We start from the raw sequence: 23,741 nt of genomic DNA on the forward strand, positions 1-23,741 counted from the left end.
GAATGCCATATTTTTGGAAGAGTAAAGCAACCCTTTGTTCCAATATGTATGCTCTAAAAACAAAGGAGTTTCTTTTCGTAACAATATTATTTACTCTTTGTAGAAAATTAAAATATCAAAGTAAGGTATAAAGAAGACAACGAAAACTCTGTCAAATACCACTCTCTACTATGAGAACCCTCCTCAGTATTTTGTAGGACATTTTCTACCCCCCATTCTACATGTGCGTGTATTCGCAATGTATGATATTCTACGTATAACGTTTTGCATTGTGCTTTTGACATCAAAATATGTTATGGGGGGTTTCCATATCAAAATAAACATATAATAGCCACACAGAATTAGTTGACCGAATGTCAGTGGCCATTTAGGAGGCTTTTTAAAAAGTTTTTGTTTATGTAAAATTTGTCATATATTTCTGGAAACGCAGTTGGTTAGTCAGAGTACGTGCATTTGCCGTTTTGGTAAATAGCGCCACTTTTGCCACTCAGAAAATTGATATTTCCAGTTACAAGACATGAGGGCGCTTGTTCTTACCTTTTAGTCAACAATGAATAATATCCATTTTCTTCACCTTTGCCAATCTGATATACTACAGATGATGTTTTTTTTTTTAATTTTTATTCTCTCATTGTATTCATGAGGCTTTAAATATTAACACTATATAACCTGACATCCCCAAATTTTACACACTATAATCCAGACTTGAAATATTCCACTATCTACTAGACATCTTTTAATAGTCCTTTGAACTTACCCCAAACTGAACCTCTTATCTTTAACTCAAACTTGTTTCTTGGCTTGCCGTCTCACATATTAGTAAATGGCTGATTCATCCTACCATTGCTTTGGTCACAATCTTGGAGGCACATTTGATTCTTCTTTTCTGTGTCTCATGCTTCCAATCCAAGTCTCTCCACAAAACCTGTTAACTTTTATAATACATCCAGAAGCCTACTGCTTCTCTTTACATTGGTGGCTACCACCATGACATAGGTCTTAATTATTTCCTGCTTGGTTGATTGCTCTTTCTTCTCTGGTTCCTCTGCTTTTCCTTGTCCTCCTATATATATCCCCTTCTCAACACAGCCACCTTAGCATCCTATTAAATGTCAGGTGAATCATGCCACTTATCTGCTCAAAACTCATTTGAGATTTTTTTCTCTCTCTCAGTAAAAGACAAAACTCCTGCAGTGGCCAACCAGGCCCAACATGATTTGCTTCTCTTTCCCATTATTTCCCCATTTTTTCTGACCCCGTCTCCCTTTCCATGCCTTTTCCACCTGCTCCAACCACACTGGCCTCCATGGTGTTTTCTGCCCAGATCACTCAGAGGGAGGCTTGCTCTTGCTCCCTCACTTCCATTAGGTTTTCTCTCAAGTCGCCTTCTTGGCTGTAATTTCTTTGACCAGTGGTCAAAATTGCTACCCCATTCTTTGAAACTTTCGCTGTCCTCTTTCTTTCTTTCTTTCTTTCTTTCTTTCTTTCTTTCTTTTTTCTTTCTTTCTTTCTTTCTCTCTATAATATGTATTTCATATTTGATCATTTGTTAATTGTACTCTCCCAGCTAGTGTAAGAGCTCCATGATAGCAGGGACTTCATCTTTTGTTTTTACTGCTGTATCCCCAGTGTGTAAAGTAGGACTGTCCCATAGCAGCATGAAGTACATAGCATAGACTGGGCACAAAATAAATGATGGATGCAATTTCCCTGCAAGCAAGGGGAGAGGGACAGAGGGAGGGAGAGAGAGAGAGAAAGAGAGAGAGAGAGAGAGAGGGAAAGAGAGAGAAAGAGAGAGAATCCCAAGCAGGCTCCATGCGCAGAGCACAGCCAAATGAGGACTCAATCCTATGACTCTGGGATCATGATCTGAGCCAAAACCAAGAGTCAGACCTTGACTGACTGAGTCACCCAGGTGCCCCAATTTCCCTTATTATTTATCAAATTGATAATTAATGTGCGAATTTAAAAATACAGTTGTTTTTTTACCATGCATGTAGCAAATTTGTGTTTACAATTTTATGTTGAAAGAACATCACCAGAAGAAACAAGATATTGTCTACCTACCCTTTCTCTTTCATACCATGGATATAGGCTCACAGTTATTGTCATGACTAGATGATTCTAGATCCTCCTAACTCACAGTTTCTTTCATGTGCAGACCCATTCTGAAGAGAGACCATTCCAGTGTGAGGAATGTAAAGCTTTGTTCCGGACCCCATTTTCTTTGCAGAGACACCTTCTCATACATAACAGTAAGTCAAAATACAAGCAGTTGAGGACAAAATGAATTCTCTCAAACTTTGCCCTTACAACTTTTGAGAATGTAGGCATCACAGAAGTGGACCCATGTGTAGTTTAAAAGGCTGGTAATTCTGCCTTTCAGCTCTCCTTCCTTTATCCTTGCTTTATTTTTCCACATTAAATCATTTTATGAGACATTTTATTTGTGTCATTTCTTCCCACTATATAAAGTTTGTACATAAAATCGTTTCTTATGTTCGGCAAGGTATCTTTGAAATTTGTTCTGAAATAGACATTCTTGTTCCCTTTCAAATACAATGATTAAGGAAACGTGTCTGACCCTTTAAAACATGCGAATGTCTGGCATGATTTTATTAGCTCACGGACTCTTTTAAAGTTGGAAAGGACCAAAATACAAATCGAATGTAACCTGTTGATTGTTGGGGAGCAGAGAAAAATGAGACTCAGAGAAACACGGTGACAAATGCATCTGGAGGTCGCATATGGGTTCCAATAGTCACGTGCTTTTCCTACTTCTCTCTACGCTGCCTCTGACTTCTTACTTCTTTTAGCAGGAGCACTGCTTTTCCTTGGGGTTAAGTTATACACATGCATACCAAGCAAACTGGTAAGGCAGTTCCACTCAGAGCTATTTTTAGAATACTAAACCTTTTGTACTCACATCGCTGAAGGACACTTTATTACAGCACTTTATTTCAGAGAAAATGTTATTGCTAAGTTGAGGTTTTTTTTTTTAATTTTTTTTTTAAACGTTTATTTATTTTTGAGACAGAGAGAGACAGAGCATGAATAGGGGAGGGGCAGAGAGAGAGGGAGTCACAGAATCTGAAACAGGCTCCAGGCTCTGAGCTGTCAGCACAGAGCCCGACGCGGGGCTCGAACTCACGGACCGTGAGATCATGACCTGAGCTGAAGTCGGACGCTTAACCAACCAAGCCACCCAGGCGCCCCAACTAAATTGAGTTTTAAAGTGGGTTCTGTGTTCAGATATTGAAGTAACTAGACATTTGCTATGTTACTGTACCTAAAATTAAAGAAAAATGGCATAACATAAGTAATATTTGTATTTATTGCTTTTGAGTTGTTTAATCAGTAGAACATCTTCTGAAACAAAGTTACTACTGCTGATTAAATTTTTAATATGTCTGAGGAAAGCAAAACAATTAATCAGTTATGACAACATTAGAGATAAGATAGTATCTTGGAAGACATTTTCTCTGATTGAGTAGATGTATCTAAAATTCAAAATAACAAAGATATTAAAGTTTTTTAAAATACTGAGCGGTACATCTTTTCCTACAGAAAAGAGTGTTGTGGTCTTGTGCCGTTCTGCATTTTACGTTACAGTTCTGGAGAATTTGTTAACACCACTTTTTATTTTCTTACTAAGGACAGCCATGCATTTAAGGAATAAAATTTGTCATGTAGCATATTTTCATTCCATTTCACTGTCATTTGACTAAGAAAAACAATCATTGTGAAGTGAATGGATTTTGTTTTAGTTTAGTTTAGTTTACTTTTAGTTTTTAAATGTTTGTTTGTTTGTTTGTTTGTTTTGATGGAGAGAGTGACTGCATACGAGTGGGTGAGGGGTAGAGAGAGAGAGAATCCCAAGCAGGCTCCCTGCACAGAGCCTGACATGGGGCTTCATCTCAGACAATGTGAGATCATGACCTGAGCCAAATTCAAGAGTCAGATGCTTCACTGACTGAGCCACCCAGGCGCCCCTGAGGTGAATGGATTTAGAGTGGGGATTGAGACAAGGGAACCTCATTCATACTATTAAGACTTCTGTAGGGAGTGCCTGGGTGGTTCAGTCAGTTAAGCCTCTGACTTCGGCTCAGGTCATGATCTCCCGGCTTGTGAGTTTGAGCTCCATGTTGGGCTCTGTGCTGACAGCTCAGAGCCTGGAGCCTGGTTTGAATTTTGTGTCTCCCTTTCTCTCTGCCCTTCCCCTGCTCACTCTCTCTCTCTCTCTCTCTCTCTCTCTCTTTCAAAAATAAATAAACATTAAAAAAACACTTCTGTGGTCAAATTTATCCTTATGCTCAGGAAATTTTTCCTTGGGTAAATAAAATTTTCAATAACAGCAAGGAGTTTTTAATATAAGGCATCTATTACTTTCGATTTCAGCTGATCGGTTCTCATAAACCTGAGACATGGGATTGAAGTGGCAAGTGTAGACTGTGCTTGCACATTCTGTATTTAATATAATGTTGATCAGCACATTAATCAAAGGCTTTATGATGCTGTACCAAGACTGGGAAATCAGTTTTGTAATTGTGTAAGTAGGCTATTGCAGGTAAAGTTAAATATCAGATAAGACCAGTGAGGATGGAGAAAACCAGAAGTGGGCAAAATGGGACAAAATATGAAAGGTGATCTTGCACAATATGAAAATTAAAACCTGTTTAACTCAAAACATGAAGATCACCATAGAAACTTATATCAGCAGGGGCACCTGGGTGGCTCAGTTGTTTAAGCATCTGACTTTGGCTCAGATCATGATCTCACGGTTTGTGAGTTCGAGCCCCATGTTGGGCTCTGTGCTCAGAGCTCAGAGCCTGGGTCCTTGCTTTAGATTCTGTGTCTCCTTCTCTCTCTGCCTCTCCCCTGCTCGTGCTGTCTCTCTCTCTCTCTCTCTCTCAAAAATAGATAAACATTAAAAAAAATTTTTTTAAAGAAACTTATATCAGCCTTCTGGCTCAAAATGTAAAGAATAACTTGTAATTATTATTTTGGAAATTATTGCTATTTTCTAACGCACTGAAAACCAAAAAACAGCTTGATAGCTACCTTCTTGGTTTTAAGATAGGGAAAATCCTATCTTTAATCATAGCTTTATTTCTTTAAGGCAAAGAAATCTGATAACATCAGATAAAATCTCATCAGAATTTTTAAAATTCTGGTAAGTTTATAACAAAAAAATCTGGAATTAAAATGTGAAAGAAGAAAGGTAAGAGCTCCCTTGGTATAGCTTGATGAGGTTTTGGCATAGGAATCAATATATGTATTTTTTAATTTTACATTAAAAAATTTTTTTATTATTTTTTGAGAGAGTAGATGAGATAGAGAACACAAGTAGTAGGAGGGGCAGAGACAGAGAGGAAGACACAGAATCTGAAGCAGGTGCCAGGCTCTGAGCTGTCAGCACAAAGGCCAATGTGTGGCTCAAACTCACGAACCACCAGATCATGACTTCAGCCCAAGTCAGACGCTTAACTGACTGAGCCACCCAGGCACTCTGGAATCAATATTTTGTTCATGTGATAGTTTAATAAATATGCTTTGAAGGAGAAATCTTGGAGGATTGCTTTGTTTTGTTTTTTTTTTTGGTATGTTTTTTTAAAATTTCTTTTTATTCCTGAGTTGATTTGCTATTATTTATGATCTTATGTCAGTTGATATTTTCTTTTACTCTCACTGGTTATAAATGAAGTATTTAAATAAATTTAATATAGAAGATATATAAAGACAAACTAGGTTACAATAATAGCACCCAGCAACAAAAATTCACAAAGGTAACATAAACAGAGCTTTAAGAATCTACACAATTCATGCATGGTTTGGATGTGACTGTACCAAGCATTAGATTTTAACAAGACTATCAGAGGTTTTAACATAAAGAGCTATAATTCTGTTTGAAAAGGATAATTTGTCTTTTTCTTTTTTTTTCTCTTTTCCTTCTTTTTGTCCCTCCTTCCTTAAATTTGGTATGAAGAAATAATAGGATCTTCACATTTCTAAATTTATGCTAGTTATAATGGAGGGAAGTTTTATATAAGAGTTTAGTTCAAATTGAGGTAATCTCTTATTTCGATGTAGTAAGTTACCTGTATATTTTGTCTCATAGTTGAACATAATATGTGACTCTGTGCTAATACAGTTGTTCTCTACAAAGGGAAAATATATTCAACTTCTAGTCTGTCTTATTTGTATAACTATGTGCTATTCAAATTTTGTAACTTTCTGAGAGATAAAACTGTCTCTAATTGTGCACATAGATCACTGAAAATGTACTTAAAGTAGGCCACTAGAGTTTGACATGTTTGTTATGAAGACCTACAAGGACAGAGAGCATTATATGAAAGTTTAAAAAATACCATATGCCCCTAAACATAGTTTCTGGAGTTGCTTTCCCTGCCGGCCTAGGCTCCAGAATAAGAAGAAGGTGAAAACGCTCACAGGTACCCAGGGGCTCTAGGAAAGGAGAGTTGCTCCATTCCAACTGGCTCTCTGAGAGGCAGCCCCCCAAACTGTCTGAGAACCTGGGAGTTGAAACCTTTCCCAGGTGTTTCACAGCAGACCAAGGACCTGTGTTAGGGAGACTGTAGTCCAGGTTCCTGGGACAGTGCTGACAAAGGAAGGGGTGTTGTAGCCCTCTCCTGTCCTGGAAGGGAGCTGGCTCTGACCCATTTCTGTGTGCCCTCAGGGGCGTCCCGCCCCAGCTTGCTACCCATGACCCTGTTTGACCTGTGCCCTGTCCCCTAAAAAGGCCACAAAGGTTGTGGTGGGAGTGAGGGACAAAGGTACCTTATCTCTTTAGCCTGACAGAAGCCTTTTGTCACCACAAGAACCTACTTGCCTCAAACCTGAGCCCCTGCTCTAGAAATACCTACCTTTAAAGAAAGTTCATGGTACCTTTAGAAAATTCGCTATTTCAGTCTCCACATTTTCCAATTAAAGAGACTGAGAACCTAAGAAAGTTAAAGGACTTCCCACTGGTCACACAGTGAATTAGCATATATGGAATCAAAATATTTCATAAAAAACTACCTTTTCTGGTTATGATAAATTGTTAGTAATACAGCTAAGTTTTTGAAGAAAACAACACTAAATCTGGTACCTCTGAGAGGCAGTTAACAACACCCTGCTCATCTGATGTTTCTCTTATTTGACTGTTTCGTTTCTAAGGTGAGAGGACTTTCAAATGCCATCACTGTGATGCTACCTTTAAAAGGAAGGATACTTTAAATGTTCATGTCCAGGTGGTCCATGAAAGACACAAGAAATACAGATGTGAGCTATGTAATAAGGCATTTGTTACACCCTCAGTGCTTAGAAGTCACAAGAAAGTAAGTAGAAGCCTTCCCTGAGTTGAATGGATTACATATTTAAGCTATATGGGCATGTATGCTCATTATTATGTGATAATCAATTTAATATTAATTAATCAATATATGACTCAAAATGACACATAAGGGATGCATGATTTATATGAGCTCTTCAGAAACTGTCTGTTCTATTTACTTTTTCAGAAGAGTTATATAAATTTGTATGAAGGTGAACCTAGATTTAGGTATGGATTCTGCACTGCCCTGAGCTATGGTGATACATGGGTCATACAAAATACTCGATGAGTGGAAACTTGTCAATTTTTGTACATTTTTGGATGAACATAGGGTTTTTTTTAAATGAGTAGTGCCATAATTTTATTTTTCAAAGCTAATTCAGATATTTATTTACAAGTTATTAGACTGAGCTCTTCCAGGACTGGAATGGTTCTTTTTCATCTTGCATCTCTGGGATCTAGGGAAGTTCCTGGTACAGAAGAGGGACTTGATAAGAATTTACTTAACTCAAATAAAATGATGTTCTTATGGTGATTTGGAGGTTATCTTTTTTATATGATGCTTATTACCTTAAGCAAATCACAAGGTTACTTTTATTTGTTTTATAAGTATACTTTAAGTATATTTTCAAAAATAGCAATATTCATAGTGTACCAAACACAGTTACAGTTTTTAATGTTGACATTAGAAATGAGTCTGAAGTGTAATAGGTTCTGCTATTTAGCGTGTACTCTGAGTGAATGTGAGGAAGTGACTCATGCTTCAGTGTGACTTTTATTTTGGTACCTATCCTCAATATAGCTGTTTCAAAAGCACTCACTTGAGGAACTTTCTTTTCCTGTTTCTTTAGTATTCAGTAATAATGATATTGTCCTCTTTTTTGAATTTCTGAATAAGATAACCTTTTAACTATCTTTGCTTGAATTACTTTTTTGCATGAATTTAATAAATTTGTATTGTGTTTTAATAAATGTGGGAAAAAATAGTTTTCAAGAGAGATACAGTTTGTGATCACAGATTATCATCGAGTACATTTTGGAGAGCATTGTTCATTTTTGTCTGGTACATTCATCCAGTATTGTTCACATAGTGGCCTGTTTCCATGCCTTTTTATCTGTATTTAACATATTTTAGTATTGTATCTTAAATGTCTTTTAAAACCAGCTAACCACTGGCACCTGGGTGGCTCAGTTGATTAAGCATCTTACTTCGACTCAGGTCATGATCTCATGGTCTGAGAGTTAGAGCCCCACATCAGTGTTGTCTGTGCTCAGAGCCTAGAGCCTGCTTTGGATATTGTGTCTCCCTCATTCTTTGCCCTTCCCCCACTCATGCTCTGTCTCTTGCTGTCTCAAAAACAAATATTAAAAAAAAATTAGGGGCACCTGAGTGGCTCAGTCAGTTAAGCGTCCAACTTTGGCTCAGGTCATGATCTCACAGTTCTTGGGTTCAAGCCCCGCATCAGGCTCTGTGCTGACAGCTCAGAGCCTGGAGCCTGCTTTGGATTCTGTGTCTCCCCCTCTTTCTTCTCCTCCCATGCTCATGCTCTGTCTCTCTCTGTTTCTCAATAATAAATAAATGTTTAAAAAAATTAAAAAAAAATTAAACGATTTAACAAAATTCTGTTCCTAATAAGATATATTGTTTAATTAAACCAAAGGAACATTTTAATTTTTTTCATTAATATTGACTTAATGTTGTTTAGTTTGAAACTTATACCACTGACAAGTAACTTAGGTTATATAAATGAACAATGAAATACTTATGTAGCAGCAAGAGGAGTTCTGTGGATTTTATAAGATACTATAAATAAATTGGTAGTTGCCTGCTTGGAATAATCCAATGTTGTAATAATAGATGAATACAATATCTAAACAACCTTACACTAATCAAGAAAAAATTGTTGTATTTTGCTCCTCTGTCAGGGAACGAGAAGAATATAGGTCTGCTATATGTTAAAATGTTATACCATTTCCTTTAAAATGAGCCATAATGTGAACCATGGGAGTAACAGCTCTTACTCTGAAGAATGTATAACTGTTTTGTGTAAGAAGTTGTAGTGAAAATGGAAAGTTAAGTGCCTGCCAAATGGAGAATCAAGGAGATGTCTGTGGTAGCTGGTGTCATTGGCTAGTATGGCAGTTGGTTAGACTGTATTTCTCAAACTTGATTATAATATAAATAATTTTCGGTGGAAAAATATTTAAAAAGACACTGATGTTGACTAAGGTATTTAGTTTATAGCTCTTTAAAAATTACATATACAAGGGGCGCCTGGGTGGCGCAGTCAGTTAAGCGTCCGACTTCAGCCAGGTCACGATCTCACGGTCTGTGAGTTCGAGCCCCGCGTCGGGCTCTGGGCTGATGGCTCAGAGCCTGGAGCCTGTTTCCGATTCTGTGTCTCCCTCTCTCTCTGCCCCTCCCCCGTTCATGCTCTGTCTCTCTCTGTCCCAAAAAAATAAAAAATAAAAAATAAATTAAAAAAAATTACATATACAATAGTTGATATACAAATATAGATTATAATTCAAATATGAAAAATTTCAAATTACATATCAATAAGGCTATGAAACTAATTATTTTAAAGTGAGCAATTAATTTAATATGGAAGATGAGAATGTTTTGCTACATTTGGTGCTCTTTTGAGATTATCAGGTGATGAGGTAACTGCCCTACCCCTTTTTCAATCCCAGGCAGTGTGTCCCTTCTGGTAACACATCATTAAAAAAAATATTTTTAATGTTTATTTATTTTTGAGAGAGGGATAGAGCACAACTGGGGAAGAAACAGAGAGAGAGAGAGAGAGAGGGAGAGAGAGGGAAACACAGAATCTGAAGCAGGCTCCAGGCTCTGAGGTATCAGCACAGAGCCCGCTGTGGGGCTTGAACCCATGAACTGAGAGATCATGACCTGAGCCGAAGTCAGACACCTAACCGACTGAGCCACTCAGACACCCCCATTTTTAAAAAAAAATTTCAATGTTTGTTTATTTTTGAAAGAGAGAGAGAAAGAATGTGAGCAGGGGAGGGACAGAGAGAGACAGAAACACAGAATCCGAAGCAGGCTCTAGGCTCTGAGCTGTCAGCACAGAGCCCAATATGGGGCTTGAATTCATGAGCTGTGAGATCATGACCTGAGCCTAAGTTGGACATTTAACCAACTGAGCTACTCAGGAACCCCAAAGATGCCCCCATTTTTCAAAAACCTTTCCTATTCTTTTTATATTAGCCCATGGCAATTCAAATAATAATAATAATATGTGCCAGTAATTTGCACAAAAACTAATACAAACACAAGTCCTGGAAACTCTGTTTTATGGTGGTAACCCAGGTGATCCACTGTCTGCTTTTATTGGTTTGTACGTCATCATTGAAATTAAAAAAAAAATAGTTTCATTGAGAATGTGCAGATATCCGAAGTAATTTCCTCCTTCTCCCTTCTTTGTCCCTTCTCCTAAGTTTAAAAAATAATGGGACTTGAAAGTAGCTCTGACCCCTCAATTATTGGAACAATCTTTTTGATGTTGGTAGAATAGCTGGTATCCTGATGAGATTGTGAGACAAGTTTTAAAAGCTCCATCTGCCTCCTCTTTTTGGAGAGGTCACTCTTTTCTTTGAACTCTCTAACATTCTGTCAAAATTCACTTTTGATGATACATATTCATCTTTCTTTGTATGATTGTTTTTATGCCAAGATTAAAGGTATGTTGAGAGCCAGGATGTTCTTTCAAACTGCTCAATTAACACCTGCTGATTTAAAGATCAAACCAGATTTATATTTCTTTTTGCTTTGCAGTAAAATGAATCCAGTCAGACAAGCATAATGCAAGTAACAGATTAGTTTATTGAGATTAATTTTGTCCTCAAGAGCTAAATACACACAAAGAATGTGAAAAATGCTTCTAAGGAAGTATTTCTTGGCAGCAGTCAAGGGCAGCCGTAACCCCATTTTGATTATGTGGTTTTACCAGCATATACTGGTTTTGTATAACTTAATCATTTTTACTTGGGGGCTCCATGAAGGCTTAAAAAGTAAACTGTAGAATTATTTTCAAATTAGCACTAATGCATGATTCTAAAGTTTGGTTTCTGTTTTTTTTTTTTTTTTTTTGAAGCAGTGGGAACACCCATGATAAATTGTTTAAAATCTCATTGTGATATTAAATCATTTTAATGAAACGTAATCCTGGAAAAAAAGGATTTACCATTGTCAGAGGCATTTCATCATTTTTACCTAATTCTTTATATTTATCCTTAACTCTTTTTATTCCTTTCGCTTTAGACCCATACTGGAGAAAAGGAGAAAATCTGCCCATATTGTGGCCAGAAATTTGCCAGCAGTGGTACACTGAGAGTTCATATCCGTAGCCACACAGGTATGTAGATTATAATTGGTAATAAAAACAGCTTAAAGAAATACAATTCTTTTAAGACAAGGAATATTGTAATATTATATCCCCAATTAATAACTAATCTTAGCCGTTTTCTCTGCTTTAAAATTTTATAGAATCCAGTTCCTTACTCTCGGAAAATTTTAAATAAGTTTACTTTCCCGGGGCACCTGGGTGGCTCAGTTGGTTGAGCATCCGACTCGGCTCAGGTCATGATCTTGCAGCCTGTGAGTTCAAGCCCTGCGTTGGGCTCTGTGCTGACAGCTTAGAGCCTGGAGCCTGCTTCGGATTCTGTGTCTCCCTCTCTCTCTGCCCCCACCTGCTCATGATCTGTCTCTCTCTCTGTCAAAAATAAATAAACATTAAAAAAAATTTTTTTAATAAGTTTACTTTCCCAAACTAAGTTAAATATCTGAAATAGAAATACTTTAGCTAATGTTTGGTTGTGATGTAATTGTGATTTACTTTATATTCTATTCTAATGGATGGGATAGGGAATAGCAGTTTTACGTTTTATAGAAGGCTCAGGGCCTCCTCTTAAAATTCCTTCCTATAACTGACTTCAGATGTGGCCTTTTTAAATTCAAAAAGTCCTTGGAATATTGTTTGAATGCTGTAGGATTTTAATGAAAAAAGGTGAGGCAACCATAATATCCATTATGTCATGGATTGCTTCCTAAAGAGTTGTCTTCATTTCTTATGACTTTTTGTGCAATTTCTCCCATGGAGGAGGGTTATGCCCTAGTGAAGGCTGTATAAACAACTAAATATTCTTTTTTATATTTTTAAATGAAGTATAGTTGACATATAATATTAGTTTCATGTATATAACATAGTGATTTGATAATTATACACATCACAAAAAGCTCACCATAAGTATAGGATAAGTCTAGTTACCATCTGTCACCATACAAAGTTATTACAATATTATTGACTATATTCCCTATGCTGTACTTTTCATCCCCATGACTTATTTTATAACTGAAAGTTTGTACCCCTTAATCTTCTTTACCTATTTCACCCTCCCACCCCCCCCCCACTGCTTTCTCCTCTGGCAACCACTAGTTTGTTCTCTATATTTGTAAGCCTGTTTCTCTTTTTGTTGCTATTGTTAGTATTTGTTTATTTGTTTGTTCATTTGTTTTGTTTTTCAGATCCCACAAATAAGTCAAATAATATGGTATTTGTCTTTTTCTAATTTACTTCACTTAGCATAATACCCTCTAGATCCATCCCTGTTGTTGTGAATGGCAAGATGTCATTCTTTTTTATGGCTAAGTAATATTCCACCATGTATTTATACTGTGTTTTCTTTATCCCATTTATCTATCAATAGATACTTATATTGCCTTCATGTCTTGGCTCCTATAAATAAAGCTGCAATAAATGTAGAGGGGCATACGTCTTTTTGAGTTAGTGTTTTTATTTTCTTTGGGTAAATACCTAGAAGTGGAATTACTGGATTGTATGATACTTGTATTTTTAATTTTTTGAGGAACCTCCATACGGTTTTCAAGAGTGGCTTCCTCAATTTACATTTTCACCAACAGTGTACTAGGGCCCCCCTTTGTCCACATTCTCACCACTATTTGTTATTTCTAGTTTTTTTGTTACTAGCCATTCTTAATGATGTGAGATGTTATCTCTTTGTGTTTTTGATTTACACTTCCCTAATGCTTAATGATGTTCAGCATGAAGTCATGTGTCTGTTGGCCATCTGTATGTCTTCGTTGGAAAAGTGTCTATTCAGGTCCTCTGCACATTTCTTTTAGTGGATTATTTATTCTTTGGGTCTTAGTTGTATGAGTTCTGTATATTCCCTTACTGGATATATCATTTGCAAATATCTTTAAACAATTAAATATTCTTGAAAGAGCCTTGTCTGGATTTTCTCTCTTAAGTAGAGAAGTACTTGAAAAGACTTGAAAAAAATACTCTTAATATTGATAGCCAGACTCTTGTACATGAATCTTAATGGTTTTCAGTAGTTAAACTGTATGTGGTAAACTATTTAGCTAGATTACATTGCTGAAGATTCCTATTCAAGAACCATAGTATTTGACTTTATCAGTGTATTCCCAGCACCTGGTGCAGTGTCTATCTCAGTAACTGTCTTGCGGATGAGGAAATGTTAGTTTACATAGGCTAAAGAATCAATAGTACAATTATTATACATAGGTGGAGGAAAGAATAGCAGTGGAACATAATTTCTTATTCTGGAAATAATTTGGCTAAAGCGAAAACACAGAATATCAAAGTAGTATTTGTTATCTTAGAGTACCCTCTTCTTTTATTTTTAATTTTTTTAATGTTTATTTATTTTTGACAGAGACAGAGACAGAATGCGAGTGGGTTAGGGGCAGAGAGAGGGGGAGACACAGAAGCAGAAGCAGGCTCCAGGCTCTGAGCTGTCAGCACAGAGCCCGACGCGGGGCTCGAACTCACGAGCTGTGAGATCATGACCTGAGCCAAAGTTGGACGCTCAACCGACTGAGCCACCCAGGCGCCCCTAGAGTACCCTCTTAAATACTATTAAATGAAACCATAACCAAGAACATATCAAACAGTATACATAATGGCTATGAATAATAGGTGCCCTAAAGAGAGGAGGTCTTCTTGCTTAGAAGTATCTAGGGAAAGTGAAGTTTTGGGGACAAACCAGAAGCAGAGAACAGCCAAAAGAAAAGAAGAGAGAAGCAAAAGACAGGAGCAGAGAATCACACTGAAGGCAGGTGGACTTAAAATTATGCCAGAGACTTAGCACCATGTCCTGATTGTACAGAAAAAGCAAGTGATTGATATAATTTCGTATAATTTTCTCCTTTTCTTAGGTTTCCTTCTTACAGGATATCATGAGAATTTTATGTTCAGTAGCTTTTCCTTTCCTGTCAAGTTTTTCAAGATCCTAAATCATTGAATATGCTGAAGCTTTAATAACTTACAAACATAATCTTGATTGACTATTGATAAGGAGCTAATTTACTATCATGTTGTCTGGCATAAATAATCATGGGATTTTCTTAATGTATTACCTTTGGAAAAATGCATTTTCAATGGGAAAAAACGTGTTTAGGCCCCTCTGTTTCTGATTAACCTGGCCTTTGTTTTTAATAAATGTTTAATGGAGAACTTGGTTGGAAAAATTATTTTTGGCAGTGTTTTGAATTCTGAACTATTAGTGTTTCATTAATTTCTTTCTTGAAATTAAACCATGATGGGCTCCAAGATAACCTTTCAAAATTTAATATACCTTTATCAAAACTTGTCCTTGGCTTTTTAAATTATTATTATCTTCCTTGTTGGGCATACACCCAAAGTATGCTTGATTTCTAAGTTTAAAAAAGAGATTATAGGCAGTAAATTTTGTTAAAAAAAAGAATATTGTCCCGTTCCTTAAAGAGCTGTTGATAGTAGCAAAAACAATGGAAATAGAGCCTTCATATCCAACATTGAAGATATTGGTTAAATAAATTATGATACATCTATAAATTGGAATATTCTGTAAGGAATAAAAAAATATTACATATTATATTATTTGTTAACATGAAAAAAGTAAGCAATATAAGTTACAAAACCAAAATGATGTATTTTTGTAAGGATAAAACATTTCTATATAAAGGTACTAGAGTTAAATACTAAATTATTAGCTGTGGTTATTTCTTTGTGTTGCACACATGGGCAGTTTGAATTTTCTTCATGATTTTCTGTGTTTTCTAATTTTTATATACTAAGCTTCTTATATAATAAAATATTTAAAGTATATTAACATTATGATTATGCAGGTAACAACTATTATTAGATTCATGCTAAATTATTAAGGTGTGACAGGTTTCTGCATCTTATTCTCAAAAGGGCCAGCAAAAAGTGTAAAAACTGTATGTTTTAAAAAGGAAAAAATGAGAAAGCAAATATGGTGACATGAAAACCTAAGTGAGGGCTATAATGCCTACTATACGATTTTTCCATTTTCCTCATGTTTCAAAATTTTCATAGTTAAAAGTGGGAGTGTCTTATTCCAGTGAGAACAACTGAGTGGATACAGATGGCGGTTCAGAACATCCAGCTTCATAGCTTACATCTTGTTCACATCTCCCTCAGAGCCTAGTTCCTTCAACAGGAAGACTTCTAGTCTTTAAATATAAACAGACTTTCTGTTGTTTTGTTTTGTTGCTTATAGTAGTGCTGCTCAGAGAAAACTCAGATTCTTCTGAAAAAGCAGAGTTTTATCACTTCATGCCTAGTCATCTTGAAAAAGGAATTCCATGAAATTTGCTATTGGCATACAGGGCTTTTAGAAGTTTTAAAAAACAATACAGTGGAAAATATATGTATTCTTTCCCAAAGAAGGCTTAAAGAGATGGTGAGGCTTACCCAGTTATGGTAGTGGTTTCCCCTTGCTTTATGCAAAGTGACTGCCCCTTATTTCATGGAACTCATCAACTACCAGTTCTTTTCCCATTTGACATCCCAGGCTCCCTTATTGGGCTTCGTTTGCTTTCCAATGAAATGTAATTTTCTCTGTGATATATTACCTGACCACCCCCTACCCTCCAAGATAGGTTGGCATGCTCTATCTTATACTGCTGTCAACACCGCATGCTTCCAAATACTCATACTTCTTCAGCCATCTGTAGATTCTCTGTTCCCTTAGAGCTGTGCTCATATCTGATAACTTATTTGTTTACTATTCAAAGAACTGCCTGGCATAGAGAAAGAACTCAGTGAATGCCTCTTGAATAAAGGAATCTACAAATAGATTGCAGTTCCTGTGGGATAGTGGAAAGCATGTTGGCTTCATGGTGAAAAATCCTGGATTTGAATCTAAATTTAACTGACTATAAAATCACTTTTTCATAAAATAACATAAAAATTGTGGCAGTCACCTCAGGAAATGCTAGAATCAAAGAATTAATCACTAAATTCCCTAATCTATTAGCCAGTCCCACCTCAATATAAAGTTGGGCCCTTTGCTCTCCTTTCCATTCTTTACCTCATGGCTTCATCATGTAATTGGTTGGAAACAATTGTACAACAAATAATAGTTAGCAACATAGTTTAAGATTTAGCTCACCAATATGTAAAAAATTACAGTGCTTAAATGAAGAAATAAAGAACCATATTTGGCCAACCAACACTAAAAACTTACTATGACTCCTTTTAACTTGGAATTGCCTAGTTTTGAAAATTCTTATTAGGAAAGGTAAAGGAAATTGGTCCTGACAAATGCCCTATCCATTTTGTTTGACAAGGTTCACTCTACAGGAACTGGAATCATGACAAACGATTGTGTAGTATATTATAGTCTGTTGCTCTTTGTAGCCTCTCATCTAGTGGAGATTTGGGGTTCTCATTGTTTACTATATGCTTTTTTAAATGTTTATTTATTTTTGAAAGAGAGAGACCAGAGTGCAAGTGGAGGAAAGGCAAAGAGAGAGGGAGAGAGAGAATCCCAAGTGGGTTCTGAGCTGTCAGCCCAAAGCCTGACACAGGACTCTAACCCACAAACTGTGAGATCATGACCTGAGGCGAAGTCGGACGCTCACTGACTGAGCCACCCTGGCACCCCCATTATTTACTATATATAAATGTCTTTTTTCAATTATGATATTATCCTTACCTTCCATATTTGTTCCATGACTAGATTCTGAACTAAAGGTTAGGGCCAGATCAGGGTCAGGTTTTTAATCAAGTTTATTGAAGGAGAGAAGCTCTTTCAAATATTATCTGAGTTAATCCTTCCATGGCTAGTGTCCTGGGTTTCTAAGACCATTCTTACTTTCTAGATGAGGCAAAGATTCAGAGAAGCAAATGACCTATCCAGTCAAGGTAGTAAGATCCAAATCTTATGACTTTAAGTTCTATTTTATTTTGGTGTTATCTCTTCTTTTTTACTACAAAAGCTACATGGCTGCTACCCAGTTATTATAATTACACAAGAATTACACAAATTCATTAAGTTCTCCAGTAAAAAAGAAGAGGAATGAAATTCTACGAGTCACATATTATAATAGTATGAAAGTTTTATCCTTTATAATAATTTTTCAAATGTTTATTTTTGAGAGAGCACACACTTGCGGGGGGAGGGGCAGAGAGAGAAGGAGAGAGAATATCATATAGGCTAGACTCTGCATCCTCACTGTCAGTGCAGAGACCTGCCCTGGGCTCCAGCTCACCAACTGTGAGATCATGACCTGAGCCGAAATTAAGAGTCAGATGCCTAACTGACTGAACCACCCAGGCTCACCTGAGAGTTTTATCTTTTAGAGTCAAATGGAAGGGGTGTGTGTGTGTGTGTGTGTGTGTGTGTGTGCGCGTGTGCGTGAGCACGGGCATTTAGCATTCATATGCATCTGTTCATTTTCTCCTGAGTCACCTTTATGACAGGCAGTAACATAGAAAATGATGATTAAATTTATTTTCCCAGATTTTTTTTCCCTTTATTATTTTAGAGCAGTTTTAGGTTCACAATGAAATGAAGGGAAGGTATAGAGATTTCCCCATCTGTTCCCTCCCCTGCCACATATATACCTTCTCCTGTTATCAACATCCACAACCAGAGTGGTATGTGTGTAACAACTGGTGAACCTACATTGACACATTATAATCACCCAAAGTCTGTAGCTCACATTAGGATTCACTCCTGGTGTTGTGCATTCTTTGGGTTTGGACACATGTATAATGATATGAGTTCATCAGTATGCTGTCCTACAGCATATTGCATAAAATATCCTATTTTAAGGCACTTGCACTACCTTAAAATCCTCTGTGCTTTACCTCTTTATCCCCCAACCCTTGATGACTGGCAACCACTGATCTTTTTTCCTGTCTCCATAGTTTTGTTTTCTGGAAAAATACTTGACATATACATATTTTCAGAATGCCATGTAGTTGAACAGATTACTTTTTTATCTCTAGGAAATGATTATTAATTGATAGTTGGGCCTTTCAGTGAAATTGATGTACAGTAAGATTTTTATAGAGCTAATAGTCTTTATTTTTTCCCCATTATGTTGAAGGAGTCAATTTCATTTTTTTTTTGTAATATTGAAACTGTCCACCAATATTTGGGGAAACCAAATCTCCTTTTTTATAACATCAAATAACATTAAGTTTTATGAAGGAAAACAGGACTCCTGTTTGTGTTTCTTCCTTCCAGTTTCCCAATTGGTATCTTTCATCATTTCCTATCAGTATAGTGACAGTGTTGCTTTGTGTAATATTAAAGGCAGTTTCCTTCATATTAATTTTCTTAGAACAGGTCTTATTTTATTTGTCCATGATTAATGGGGTCATTCTGTAAGACAATGATAACTTAGCTATTAGATTACTACCTGTTAGTTCCAGGAGGAGTCTTAGTGTTTATGTCACTGTTTTCATTTTAGTCAACAGTGCTTAAAAAAACATTTAAAAACTCCCCTTATTCACATTTTGATTGATATTATCCTTTATTATCTTAAATAGCCAACCAGTCGTGTCCTTGCTTCACCTTGTTTTCCCTCCCCTCTCTTCTCCTCTACCCATTACCACCATTCTGTACTGCATGGATGAAGTCTGACAAAACTTCGTGTTTTTTTTCCCATTAACTTTGAAATGTTATTTTTACAAACCTTGTGTCCACCTTGTAAAGTCCATTCATCCTTCATAATTAGGTGATTAGAAAAGGATCATACCTGGCAGGTGTGTACAAGGCAGTTGCTTTTATACAGAGTTGAAGGGACACATGCACCCCAATATTTATAGTAACATTATCAACAATAGCCAAATTATGGAAAGAGCCCAAATGTCCATTGACTGATGAATGGATAAAGAAGATGTGGTATACACACATACACATACACACATGTACACACACACACACACACACACAATGGAATATTACTCAGCCATCAAAAAGAATGAAATCTTGTCATTTGCAACGTGGATGGAACTAGGGTGTATTAGGCTAAGTGAAATAAGTCAGTCAGAGAAAGATAAATATATGATTTCATTCATATGTGGAATGTAAGAAACAAAACAAATGAACATAGAGGAAGGAAGGAAAAATAAGATGAAAAGAGAGAGGGAGGCAAACCATAAGAGACTCTTAAATACAGAGAAGAGGGTTGCTGAAGGAGGTATTGAGTGGGAGGATGGGCTAAATGGGTGATGAGCATTAAGGAGGGCACTTGTTGGGATGAACATTGGGTGTTATATATAAGCGATGAATCACCACATTCTATTCCTGACATCATTACACTGTATGTTAACTAATTTGGATTTCAATAAAATTTAAAAATTTAAAAAATAATAAAAACAAAGTATAATAGTCTTCACTTTTAGAATAGAAGTGAATTTCATAAATTTTCTAGTTTAAGCCTCTTAATTGCACCCATGCCCTGCAAAATTCAGTGATTTGCTAAGGTTATGCTACTGTTGTTCCTCTGGAGCTAAAGGCTTAAACTTTTTTAAGTGTACACATTGCTGGTACTTTTAGTTCTTATTCTAATTTTTACTGTTACTCTTGAACTAACTATAGAATTACATACATTCCTTCCATAATGTTTGGTGATCGTTGATATATCAACCAGTTGAGGATGATAGTCTCAATTTAGAAGCTTGAGGGTCTGTAGTTTGTTACTTAATTCCAGTTATGGAGAAACTCTCTCACCATAAAGTCAGCTGTCTCTACTTCCTTGTTATTTAATACCTCGATCATATCCTAAATCTGGATCCTGGAGTCAGATGACAGGCACTCACTCCATTTTATTTATTTCCTCCCAGTGTGAGCTTTACAGTAAGTTGCTTAACCTCTTCAAAGCTTAGTTTCCTCATCTAAAGAACAAGGGTAAGCATAGTGCTCACTTCATGGCATTGCTTTGAGGAACAAGTGAAGGTCTACGTCAGGATCCTTGCACCGCGCCTAGTCCAGTGCGCGCATGCACTAGTGTGAGCTGCCGCCGCCACGGTTGATGTGTGCTTTGTCTTCGGTATTCTTGCCTGACTGAATTTAACCAGTTACGCCACCTCCCTTGATATATGGCCCGCCCCTCTGTTCCCAGTGTCATCATCATCATCTTTTTATAACCTTTAGCAGCAGAATATAGATCATCTGTACAACATAGAGGAGGGTTTGCTGTCAAACAGGGATGCCTTGGGGTGAGTAAGGGTGCATGTACTGTGTGTCGCCGTCACCATCAGTGAAGGTGAATGTTTAGGTCTGTGCCTGGCAGGCAGCTCTGTAATTTATCATCCCGTTTCCTAAGCTACAGAGACAGGGATGGCACTCTGTGGGTCAGCCGAAATAGTGGAGCACATTCTCCTGTTGGTTTATAGCTTCTTAGGGTCAGTGAGAGTTGGGGTCAATTCTGCAAGGGAATCCATGGACTGTGACATGAATTCCATCAGTTGTTCATAAATTATGAAAGAAATTCTAGGAACTGCTTTTGGGGTTTTAAAGCTCTGGGCCAGAAGGTTAATTACTTGCCTACAGTTCCAACCAACTTTTTGTGTTAATAGATACCGGCTGTGTTGGCCCTTCTGTTTAGGCTTGCTTGCATATTGTCATTTGAATGTAGTAATAAATCACTGTCTTAGGAAACAGTTAATGTTTTTAGTAAATACCTGTGATCAGCTTAGAAATAAAGGATCAGTATATCATAATTTGATTGTACTTGGATTTTAGCCACTGTTTTCTCATTCTTTTTCTAAAGGAATTCATTTATTCTTTTTAGAATATTCAAAGTTATAAAAAAGTAGCTATAAATGATTATAAACTGTATTAAGACAATATGATAATTATGAGTAAACAAAAATAGGCGACTAGCAAAGTAATTATAAACACAGATGAACGTTAAAGGCATGTTTTCCACATTTTTACAAGAATTAGATTACCTTCTATGTTGAGAGGAAGCTTATTTTGCTATGTTTATTTTCTAGGTGGTTAATTACTAATATTAGGCCAAATTGAATGTCCTCTTACTTGCAGATAATCTAAGAGTTAACAGAACAGCTGAGTGTAGAATCTGCATACAAATAAATGATATTCTGAGTATCACAATTCCAGAGCCTTACATTTTCCTTAAGAAGTCATTCCTGGGTAAAGTCTTAAACTACATGATTTTTGTTTTCTCTGCGTTATTTTGACACTTCAGATCGTTTTTGAATACTGACCACATCAGTCAAATGTTAATATTTTTTCCCTATTTTTTACTCTTTCTGTACTTCACTCCTCTCACTTGATTTTTGAGTTAGTGATAAGCATATATAACAGCTTAAAAGAAAGGGAGAAATATTCATTTTCATTTTCATTGGTAGTATTATAATCTTTTTTAAAAATTTTTTCAAACATTTCAAAGGCCCTAGTTTCTAATGCAAAAACTATAGTGCTTATGTCAGGGTTTGTCATCAGGTGGATATGAGGCACAGAGGGAAGAATGAGGGCGTAACACTGGTCTTGGAATGTGGCATCATGAACAGTCATCAACTGGATTAGTAATGTAGTCACAATGACTCCAAAAATAGGGATGATTTGAAATGTACCACTGTTGAGGCCCCTGGGTGGCCCAGTCAAACATCTGCCTTTTTTTTTTTTTTAATTTTTTTTGAGAGACACAGAGACAGAGTGTGAGTGGGGGAGAGACAGTGAGAGAGGGAGACACAGAATCTAAAGCAGGTTCCAGGCTCCCAGCTGTCAGCACAGAGACCAACGCTGGGCTCAAACCACAAACCTCGAGAACATGACCTGAGCCAAAGTCGGATGTCTAACCGACTGAGCCACCCAGGCGTCCCAAGTGTCTGACTCTTTCAGCTCAGGTCATGATCTCACAGTTCATATGTTTGAGCCCCATGTTGGGCTCTGTGCTGACAGCACAGAGCCTCCTTGGGATCCTCTGTCCCTCTCTCTCTGCCCCTCCCTTGCTCATGCTGCCCCTTTCTCTCTCAATAAATAAATAAGTAAACTTTTTAAAATGTGCCATTGTTTGGTACCTCTCTTTTTATCATCTCTTCATTTTTTTTTTTTTTTTGGTATACTTGGATCTTTTGATTGTATTATTTGATATAATGGAAGTGACCCAGACAACAGTTTTCATCAACTGTATCTCAACAGCTTTATCTGTTAGTACATTTCTACATAATATGAATAGCGACCTGTATCCAATTTGGGGCACCAACATTTTCCTTTAGTTTAGGAAAACTATAAGAGATTTGTTTCCTCTGATATACACTTTCTTCTACCATTGCTACCACTTTCTCCCCCGAGAACAGCTTCTCTGTGTGTTGTTTTCCTGCAACTCCGAAGTGTGCCTTGGGGCTGGGGAAGGTTTTATTCCTTTTCTGGTTTGGGGGTAAGGAGAATCATTTTCACAGTTTCTTGCTGCTCAGAGTTATATACTCTTGATTCTTGCTCACTGGCACTATTAGTAAGTAGGTAGACCCTCTGTGTGAAGGCTCCTGAGGTTTGACTACTTCATCACTCCAGGACCTCTGTTCACAAACTATGCTCGTAAATACTGGGCTAAATAACATTTCCGGTGGAGATTCCTAAATATGGGAAACTTCTGGGTGAAATTCTTAGTTTTCCCACCGAAGTCTGACTCCCTATGAACAAAACCAAATCAGTAATTACCTTCCCTTTGTCTACTTACCTACCTTAAAATGTCCCTTCATACAGTAGTGGGGAGAACTCATGTAGGAATTGTTCTTTCTTGGTCAGAGTTTTTAAAACTTTGCCCGTGTCCGGATTGTTCAGATGTTTCTCCTGTTTGTGCGACATTTGCCTTTGCTTCTGTCGGCGCTCACGTGAAGGACTTTGTGAAGGTGTCGCGCTCTCTTCAGACAAATCACATGTGATCATGTCATGTATACACCTGGTTGGCTGAAGTCAGAGCATCTTCACCAGGGAGTCTTTTACTTTCTTTTCCTAGCTACATATTCATGAACTCGTCTTTTTTTTTATTCTGCCTCTCATGTTCTATTTTGTTTACATCTGTAAAACGCAGTTTTTATATTGCCTTCAACCCATAAATAGTTGTGGC

General features: G+C 36.8%; 1 protein-coding gene across 4 annotated transcripts in view; it reads left to right on the plus strand.

Annotated features, from left to right (window-relative positions):
* The window catches only part of PRDM5 (PR/SET domain 5), a 206,063-nt gene that overhangs the window by 124,061 nt on the left and 58,261 nt on the right, over positions 1–23,741 (plus strand). For all 4 annotated transcript variants that reach the window (XM_047857411.1, XM_047857412.1, XM_047857414.1 and 1 more), the window contains 3 exons: positions 2,162–2,255; positions 7,180–7,340; positions 11,619–11,712. In XM_047857411.1, the coding sequence (XP_047713367.1) occupies positions 2,162–2,255; positions 7,180–7,340; positions 11,619–11,712 (349 nt within the window). The remainder of the gene's footprint in view (positions 1–2,161; positions 2,256–7,179; positions 7,341–11,618; positions 11,713–23,741) is intronic.

Source organism: Prionailurus viverrinus, chromosome B1 (genome assembly GCF_022837055.1).
Source record: "Prionailurus viverrinus isolate Anna chromosome B1, UM_Priviv_1.0, whole genome shotgun sequence".
Lineage (NCBI taxonomy): Eukaryota > Metazoa > Chordata > Mammalia > Carnivora > Felidae > Prionailurus > Prionailurus viverrinus.